Genomic DNA, 10,002 nt, shown 5'->3' with positions numbered 1-10,002 from the left:
GCCTTTCTCAGCCTGCCGCACCGGGCCCCGTTGGCCCTAGGGTAAATACACCCCTGGTCAGAGGCGCACAGCCGCCTACGCTAGTAGGCAATGGGAATAGGAAGCTCACTGGCTGCAAACACGTAGCTCCAGTAACCAGTGCAGTGAGGGCCAGCTTAAACGTCGAGCCACGATTTATCTTCCACTTCACTCTTCTGAATTCGGACACATCTAAATAACTACATATAGTTTTTTAAATAAAGTTTATTTTTAATCCATTAGGAACAGTCTTTGAGAGTATGGCTTAGGATTAGTATGTTATTATTAATGTAAACGATACACTAATAAAATTGCCTTAGTTAAAACTATGAAATATAACACTGTTTAATCCTATTTACATTTATCTAACGGCAGTATTTTCACCTCGTTGGCACATTTAGTATATTGTATCTTATCTTTAATATCGAGGTAAAGCAAAATCTATACAAGTGTTAGTCTCTGCAGCAATACACATTTTAAATCTAACTGCAGATAGATTCACATTTTATATGCAAGTTGCACATTTTAAATCTTAGCACACTGAATATGCATGTTAAAATTTGTGCTCTGCTTGTGCGGTGCCGCCGGCTTGCGTGCAGCCATCGGCTGTCGATGTACTGTAAGCTACAGAGATAACTGACCCTCCGCTCCAAAAAAGTTCCTATGCAGGAGGGCCAGTTATCTCTGCAGCTTACTGTACCTACATATGACACGGCGCGGTCAGCTGGAAATTTCGTTTTACTGCGCATTGGCCTAGGCACTGTGACAATCGCTTCGCCATCGAATCGCTTTGTGTCTCTCTATCACTCTTCCATATTAGTGTGACAGTGACAGTTGCGTTTCGTTCGCTACGGAGCGTTAGCGATTGGCATGTTACCTATGGGGCCAGAGGGCTTACCGCGAACCACGTTCGACGTGTTGCCACCCTGTCACACTTACGTACGAATTTACAAGTGCGACAGAGAGGCAACACGTCGAACGTAGTTCGCGGTAGGCCCTCTGATCTTGCGTTCTATTTGCGCGTTGCCGGTGATGTTTGGCTTGTCGCCGGTGTGCGACACAGCTCCCTCGGCTACTTCTTGGGCTTTAAAATTTGCTTTCTATCTGCGCGTTGACAGTGACATCGGGCTTGCCGCTGCCGCCGTGATACAAGGAGCCTCCAGCTGACAACTGCGTGTTCTTGTCTACTTTCCATACTCCCGCACCGCTCGCTTCCACCTGTGAAACACAACAATCAATCAGTATAGCAAATGATAAATACTTCTTTTTTTTTACAAAACTAACACCGAGGGTAGAACTTCTTACTAATTAAAGTAAACAAAAAAAAACAAACCTATAGTTTGACAAGGGTCCATTGCCGGATTTAGAGGTCTGGAGGCCTCGGGCAATAAAGGAGTGGAGGCCCCCTGGCCCCAAATTATTTCCAAATAAAATGGTAAATTTTCCGAATTCTCTATTGTGGGGGCCCCTCTTTTGTGGAGGCCAGGGGCAGTAGCCCCGGTTGCCCTCCCCTAAATCCGGCCCTGCAAGGGTCCCTTGTCAGTAGGCAGAGGGAATCATACTGTATTTCTTGTTCTAGTAAGATAACCCCAAAAAGAGGGATGAGTACCTATACATTTTTTGTATCGCCACAAAATTGCCAGTCTATATTATCATCTTTGCATTGGAGCGCCAAATACTAGTCTGTTGATTGTGCTTATTAGAAAGTATTATAATAAGTCAGAATTTGGGTTTCAAATTCTTAAATAAATTAAATTTTTATCAGCACAGAGTGAAATATTTATTTTCAGCAAAAGTGTTCTATGTTAATGTCAAGACTTACAGTGGTTTTTCCATGAATCTGCTTGCTGATGTCCACGGAGGCTTTAGCGTTTTCATTGGCCCAGTTCAGCTTGCCCCCGAAGTTGCTAGTGTCCCCAGCTGGGCTCAGAACCCGGGTACCGTACGCCTGCCCGTCCATCTTGCCCCGCGCGTCATTGAAGATGGTGCCTTGGTAACCTGCCTTGCCCTAGAAAGATGGCCATACAGCTTATTAATACTACTGGTCACTAGAACAAAATGGCGTAAAAATTCAAAATTACAGTAAACAAAAAAAAACATCATTAGATGCTAAGCTCAATTGCACTAATTGTAGCTTATTTTCCTCTCGACTTTGTTTGTCACGCTTGGATTCTCAACTACGTCCTACGTGTTCTGAGCTGCTTTCCGGCATTAGCTCACGCTAGTCTATGTGGTATTTCCTATGATCCGTATGATCCGTGAATGCTCTTTAAACACGTAAATTAGTAAAATATGTTGAGCTTACAAATAGCCCCTGGTCGTTGCTGCCCAGAGTGCCGAAGACATTGCCGTTACCCACTGGTTTGTTCCATGTAACACCATTGCTGTTTCGAAGTGCTCTGCCCCAAACATTGCTAAATAGGTCTCTGTAAACAAAATTACATATAAATACACAGATAAAGTAGAACCCGCAGATGAAATAAGTATAGACTTATTGTTTATAAAATGAACTAGCCAACAGTTTTACAAACGATTTGAGGCTAAATTACGCACACGATACCTGTGTCTCTAGCCACAGATCTTATATGTAGATCTATGTCTCTAGCACTGCATGGTTTTAGTTTTATAGTTTGGCGTAAATAGCGATGTTGTCACTATTTTTATCTTTCATATTCCTTCTTATCAAATCATGGTAATTAGTTATTATTTGTACCTACTTATCTTTTCCGTCAGGTAGGAGCCACACTTGGGCTGAAGCCACGCTCACCAAAGCTGTTATAACGACAAAAATGGAATACTGCATTTCTGAAAAATATAATTTAGAATTAAATATTTCACTAAAGATAATTTTATAAAACAGTTTCGTGCCGCATGCTACACCATTGAAAGTAGGGCTTTTAAAATTTGAAACATATATTCTTCAAAAGTCTCCAACTTCAATGCACTATGAACGGATTTGACATTCAACCCATAAAAGGGTTTAAAACGAGGTTGATTTTTAATTTCCACCCAAACTAAATTGCAAGCGGACGTAAAACTGAACGTAGGTCATATCAAATATATGCTCAGTTATCGATATGGTTCTTGAATAAAAAATCATGAGTAACATCATCATGTTACAGAAGTTCATAACATTCGAGTTACAACCCCTTGTTATTACTCGTAAAATCAGTTGGAACATATTACTTACTAGCTAATAGTAGGCTTCGCAACGTAAGAAAATATCTTTCAACTGTGCTCGAATGACAGGATCGGACGTTTATATGCTAAAATAAAAGGAACGGTAAAGTCCCTGCCCTCGCTCCGAGGGGAATTACTGTTTGGTTAGAACCGTAGTGAAATTTATCATAGCTGAGCTTATAATATATAATAATATACTCGTACATATAGTATATCCAAATAAAATAAGGAAATATATGGTATATATATATCGTCAGGTGATAAGCAAAACTCACTAAGTACCACCACAAGTTCATAGACGTAATGAACCATAATACTACAAAAATAAGGTTGATTGTTTTGATTATTTTTTTAGTAATTAGTGAGTTTTGCTTGTCACCTGACGATATATCACCACACTATTTTAGTTAGGTAGTATAAAAAATGTAATGGTTATTTCTCAGAGGATTTAAAAAAAATATCTTACATAGGTATATCTAGTCAACTTAAAAAAAATTATTACAGTTTTTTTAGTTATACGGTAAGTCTCATATTGATCATAAAAAACAACAGAGGTGGTATATTATTGGCTGATACTATATATATTTGTAGTTATATAACGAATAGGGATAAAGCGCAATCATCTGTTATTACCCATTTCACGGTCAATTTATAACAAGGTAAAGTAATGTCAAATCCATAACTAAGTCAACTGTTATCGCAAGTTAGCCTAATGGCGATGTTTCCCGCCACTTATCACTGCAGAGTAAGATAAATACGGGTCCTATTTAACTTATGAAAGTTACAGACAGTGACATACGTACAACGTGGTTACAAACAGTCAAATTTTGCAAATAAATATTTCGCTATAAGATTTTCTTCTTAAAAAAATGTCTTCCATTAAATTTGTGACCATACTGTCAATTACCAAAGTGTGCTTGTAGAGCACGACATTGTTCGGTAAATGAGTGAATTCATTTTAGTAAACTTTACAAATAGCCACGATGGATTGCCGATAGTAAGATGACCGATAGTGAGCTAACCGGTTTGAGTAATTGATTTACGCTCAGTTACATACTCTATAACATCTGTAATCATGCAACATTTGACATTTCAACCGTGACATCGCAAAAATAGCGATATGGGATACGGGAGCCAGTCTACCTGTGTATGAAATCGATGACCACAATAATTAAAGTCATGCTATTTCATTAATTAAATGTAATGGTTCTAAAAAGATAAATTATTTTTTTGCCTCATTATTATTTGCTTACGACGTCATCGTACAAGAGGGAATGACCCCGAATCCAAGCAACTATCCGAGCACATTGACGTGACTCACAGTTTTTAGGAAGAATGGTTCTTTACCGCGAGGGACTTTACCATTTGCCGAGTTTCGTTTATATATGCCAGACAATAACCGCCTACATACACTACGGAAGAAGCTTTCTTACATTACGAAACCCATCTCCTAGAGTACGTTGTTTGTTGTTTATTATACTTTTTCCTGACTGTCGGATAAGTAGGTCATTTATTACACGAATATATATCTATTTCTTCTACATATTTTATAGCTAAATATCTCGCGAATTTTAAATTAATATGTATTATTTAACCTGTTTTAAGTGGATATAATATATTTTATGAGTAATTTTTTAGAGGTCCGTAGTCAACTAGGAACCCTTATAGTTTCGCCATTCGCCTCCGCGTTTCGCGTTTCACCGTGTGCATGTGGTATCTGTCTGTCCGAGGCTTTGCTTCGTGATAGTTAGAGCTAGAAAGCTGCAATTCGGCATGGATATATAAATCAATAAATCAGACAAAGTAGTACCTACCATAAAATAAAAAAACACCATTTTTTAGGGACCTCTCCTACACGTAAAGTGGGGGTGTCATTTTTTTCCGCTTCAACCCTACAGTGTGGTATATCGTTGGATAGGTCTTTGAAAACGAATAGGGATCTTCATTAAGCATTTTTTGATAAAATGAATATTTTTGGAAATAATCACACCGAAAAAAAAATGTGTCCCCCTCCCTCTAACTTTTGAACCATGTGTCCTAAAATATAAAAAGAATCGTGGAAATAGAATTTAAGAAAGGCATTAAATGAAAACAATCGGGAACATTATCAGTTTAGCCCTTTTTGAGTTCGTAAAAGTCTCCCCTTCACAGTAAAAAGACGACATTAAGTATTTTTAAAGTTATTGTACATTCATTATTCATGTAGATAAAGTACAATAAAAAAAAAACACGTCATAATTTATTTATAGTTTTGGTTATTTCCAGGGTTTTAAGAAATATATACCTGCTTATACGGTACCTACCCAAATATATATTTGCAAAAATATGTGGGTAGGTACCGTATAAGCAGTAAATCTCTAGGAGTGCATCAGCTAATAATTAAATTATTTTTCAGAAAATAAGAAATGCAGTCTACCCTTACTGTCTTGGTTGCATTGGTGTGCGTGGCGATGGCCCAAGTATCGATCCCTCCGGGTTACAAAGAAAGGTATTAAATTACATTTTACAAGAGTAATATTACATTTTAAACTTATTTTATATCATCAATATTTTTTATATGCTTACCTACATTTACTAATATTTTACTGTAGAAATATTTTGAAACTCGCAGAATCTATGCAGTACCAATAGTCCCTCGTAACTAAAGTTAGTATAATATAATATTTGCGCACTTGTTTAGGTACCCTAACTATTACCCGTGGGCCAAAAACGCCCGTCACCCAAGAGACGTCACGTGGGACAAGCCAGTCGGCGATGGCAAGGTCTTTGGGACATTGGGCTCTACCGACCAGGGGCTATTCGTAAGTACCTGTTATTCCCGTTTTACCGTTTGTTTATTTATAATTCGTCTGTGTTTTTTAATACCACGACGGTGGCAAAGAAGCTTACGGCTAATGGTAAGCAGTCACCGCAGCCCATGGACGCCTGCAACTCCAGCAGCCATTTGTTTGACGGCGTCGAAAATAAAATTCTTATGATAAATCTGCTTCACCACGTATAACTGCTGTAATGCTCAATGGAAAACCAGCTTGAATATGGAATTTATGATGCAAAAATACGATAAATAATGAATATATACTTTTCAAATGGCAGAAGTTGCTTTAAAATATAAATGTTTAAAATCCACTTTTTTGTACTAAGTAGCTGTACAATTTTTGTAGTGGTGTACAATTTTACATATTCTTTTTTTTAATACTACGTCGGTGGCCAACAAGCATACGGCCCGCCTGATGGTAAGCAGTCTCCGTAGCCTATGTACGCCTGCAACTCCAGAGGAGTTACATGCGCGTTGCCGACCCTAATCCCCCGCCCCCCCTCGTTTAGCTCTGGCATTCTTACTCACCGGCTGGAACACAACACTATAAGTAGGGTCTAGTGTTATTTGGCTGCGGTTTTCTGTGAGATGGAGGTACTTCCTCATTTGGGCTCTGCTCTAGATCTGGAATGACATCCGCTGTCACACAAAGCGAGATAACATTCACAATGCCCATACCTCTCTTTTGGACGTAGTTTAAGGACGTCGGGTACGTCCAATTAAGGTCCAATTACGCCAAATTAATTAGTTATCCCAACTTACCTCTCTAACCTCAGGGAAAGGCAGGCTACAAAGAGACCATCTTCAACGACGCGCGGGGCAAGTTGGACGCGGAAGCTTACGGCAGCCGCGTGCTAGGCCGCACCGGGGACTCCAACCACTTCGGGGGCAAGCTCGACTGGGCCAATGACAACGCTAAAGCCGCCTTGGACATCAGCAAGCAGATTCATGGAAAAACGACTGTAAGTATGCTTGTGCTTAGACTGAACGATGCGACACTCTTCCTTCTCTTTCTGGGGTGTCACCAAAATATATTTTACTCAAGGCGAACTAACTATAGGCAGGGTTACCTAAACTAATAATTAATGTCGTATTTTTCTAGTAAAATAATAATTGACACAACAACACTTGGTTGACTGGTAAAGAATGACATAAGACATTAAGTCCGCCATTTGTACTATCATACATTGTGCATAATCCTACTTCTAAAGATTAAATAAACAAATAACAATACTGCGGAACAGCGCACACTCAGTACTGTATATAGATATATACCGATTGCTCGCGCCCGCCTCTTTTAATTTAGGTTCATCCAGATACGTGTAACCTCTTTCCATGTAGCTTGCATTCCTAGTAACTAGTTTGCATCGTCACTTGTTTTTTTACTAACGGCACTCGCGAAAATATTAAGTAAACTCAAATGGTCCCACTGCACAGCGAGCGCAATGGATTTACTCCCTTTGATTTTTACTTTTATATGAAACAAACCCAAGTATCTCCAAATTGCACAGATGTAGAATGACGCTAATAACGCTTAATTGAAGTGCGCAAAAGGGATGCCATTATCATCATCATAATCATATAAATAATCCAATGAGTGCGTAAGGGACGTAACAAATTCAAAAAGTGATCATTTTTAAACTGGAAAATATGAACCTGCATTTAGGATAAATTGACACATTGGACCTTACAATAAATTGTTAAAAAAGCAGAAAAATTAAGCAATCACACATTATTTCTGAATTAAATACTTATATACTTCCAATGACACATGACATATTTTGGTCGCATTTTTTATCGTTAACCTGTGCCTAATTGCAAGATGATATGACATTGTTACTATTGACAGGTGGAGGCAAGCGGCGCGGGAGTGTGGAAACTGGATAAGAATACGCAGCTTTCAGCCGGTGGCGGGGTGTCACACACCGGCAGCGGCAAGCCCGACGTCAACGTCAAAGCACAGATAGAACACAAGTTTTAACAGTAACCCTGTGATATATAACTATAGATAGGATAGGTCAATAAACACGGAAGTATTTATTTTTTATTTATTAAATTTTGGAGAGCTTTTAACATATCGTAATATCATTGCAGCAACTGCGTTGTGCGTGCAAAGGTTACAACACACAGAGCAGAGCTGGGTGGATCAACTAAGTATTACTGGGTTGTTACTCTTTCTAGGTCACTCTCTTTTTAAGCCATGGTTTTATGTGTTCTGTTTTTTTCCATAAAGGGCCATATAGAACAGTCTTAAGTTAATTGAAAGCACTCACCCACCCAGGTAAGTGTTTAATTAGCTATACATAGAATCAATGAGTCATAAAACGTATACCAAATGTGATCGTAGGAGCACGTATTTTAATCTAGACTTGCGTACAAGTTTCGTGCTAAAGTTTTAAATCGCGTGTTTATTATTACTATTAAATATTTTATAAATATATTCCAAACTTTAGTTGTTAATATTACTTTGACTAGTATTATATTACTAAAAGTTTAAGCATACTTAAAACTGTAGACATTGTAGAAAAAATGTTCGGAATTTCGAAATAACAGAAACACTTTTTAACTATCTGTACAAAAAATGTTCCTTTCATCTTGTATGTACACGGCACGTTGGCTGCAACACAAAACACACTACGCTGAGCGATGACAAAAATCTATTTTGGCTGTTTTTTTCACGTTGAAATTCGGAATACACATAAAAGAAACAAGAGTTTCTTCAAGGTAAAAGTAACTAAGAAAGTACTTGTACCTACTTACTCCTGAAGTTTGAGAAATAGAAGATATATTAGAGTTTGAGAAGGTAAATTTTACTTAGTAAAATACTTCTTCCATAGCAGTAGCGTATTATCACTATCAGTTATTATGATTATAATATATGAAATATCATTCCAGATATCGCTTATGTAAAACCTTCGTTAGAGTCGTTAGGAAAACTTTGCCATTTGTGACCAACTTCTAGTTTTTAATCCCGTTCGTTAGTAGTTATAGATCATGTCATTCACAAGGACGCGGGCCTTGACTCCTATTATCATGTTATTAAAGGTTAGATTTGACAAATCTGCGCGTCATCGTTGATGACACAAACTATAGTACTTAAGCAGAGAATTCGTCTGAGGTTCTAATAGCTTAGGCGTAAACTCATAGTTCCTCGTACGGTCCACCCGAATTTTATAACCAGAACTGGGAACTAAAAGATAAATAAATGTGACAATAGAACCAGATCCACATTCACAGTATTTAAAAGTATATGACTAGGCGATAGGCGATATCTATTGATAATGGTCTCAATCTATGTAACATATTATCAGTTCTTTAGGAATACTACCAATAAAAATATACCAATGAAAAATGTGCAGCCGCTATTGTATTTATATCATTGTTCTGATAAAATGAGGTTTGAAATTAAACGTTAACATTTCGAATTTGACGTATTTATTTTAAATAGTTCGGTGGTTCGAACCATTACCAATCCCAAAGCTATATAAATACATAATCTGTTACTAACTCTGAGCTCTTAATGCTCCGAAATATGAACACCGGCACAATCCAATCGCTGGTAAAAGGTGGCATAAACGGATCCAAGGCCTGCGCATAAGCCTCTTTTATTGTATGGCAGTAACATGCAGTATCTATGTGTAGCAGTAAATTTGGGCGCTGGCCAAATGCAATGCTCATCCATTATGTTGACTAGGCACTGTACGGGAAGTGACGCGTTTTCGTTGTCTAACGAAACGTGGTTTGACGTATTTCTTTAGTTTTCAAGATTAAAAGGGTGAGAGTTTGAGAATCATTTTAAATATGATAACCATTGAGAAAAATGGTGATAACACAATTCTTACCTTTAACAATGCTCACCGAAATTGTTTTTCTTACCGGCGTGGGCGCTTGTTGCTCCCCGCGTTCCCTGTTAACTATAGGTAACTACTGCTGTATTTCCTTTACCTCCACGAATATCTCTGGCGACCTTCTACCCGCGCGCGAAAAAT

General features: G+C 38.1%; 2 protein-coding genes across 3 annotated transcripts; one reads left to right on the top strand and one right to left on the bottom strand.

The window, feature by feature from the left end:
- Positions 1 to 225: 225 nt before the first annotated feature.
- Positions 226 to 3,276, bottom strand: LOC133516389 (gloverin-like). Its single transcript, XM_061849295.1, has 5 exons — positions 3,209 to 3,276; positions 2,736 to 2,823; positions 2,324 to 2,444; positions 1,841 to 2,026; positions 226 to 1,236 (listed from the first exon to the last, which is right to left on the bottom strand). Exons 2-5 carry the CDS (start codon positions 2,819 to 2,821, stop codon positions 1,105 to 1,107), a joined length of 525 nt encoding a protein of 174 aa, XP_061705279.1. The 5' UTR covers positions 2,822 to 2,823; positions 3,209 to 3,276; the 3' UTR covers positions 226 to 1,104.
- A 925-nt stretch (positions 3,277 to 4,201) lies between these two features.
- LOC133516388 (gloverin-like) lies at positions 4,202 to 8,460 on the top strand. 2 transcript variants are annotated; one of them, XM_061849293.1, is made up of 5 exons: positions 4,202 to 4,653; positions 5,594 to 5,686; positions 5,879 to 5,999; positions 6,790 to 6,975; positions 7,863 to 8,460. In XM_061849293.1, exons 2-5 carry the CDS (start codon positions 5,604 to 5,606, stop codon positions 7,992 to 7,994), a joined length of 522 nt encoding a protein of 173 aa, XP_061705277.1. In that variant the 5' UTR covers positions 4,202 to 4,653; positions 5,594 to 5,603; the 3' UTR covers positions 7,995 to 8,460. The 2 variants fall into 2 exon arrangements, with proteins under 2 accessions (XP_061705277.1, XP_061705278.1); XM_061849294.1 differs by lacking the exon at positions 4,202 to 4,653 and adding an exon at positions 4,681 to 4,699.
- The last annotated feature ends 1,542 nt before the right edge of the window (positions 8,461 to 10,002 follow it).

Source organism: Cydia pomonella, chromosome 3, assembly GCF_033807575.1.
Source record: "Cydia pomonella isolate Wapato2018A chromosome 3, ilCydPomo1, whole genome shotgun sequence".
Taxonomy (NCBI): domain Eukaryota; kingdom Metazoa; phylum Arthropoda; class Insecta; order Lepidoptera; family Tortricidae; genus Cydia; species Cydia pomonella.
The sequence above is the reverse complement of the archived record's forward strand: the minus strand, read 5'-3'. Positions and strand labels throughout refer to the sequence as shown.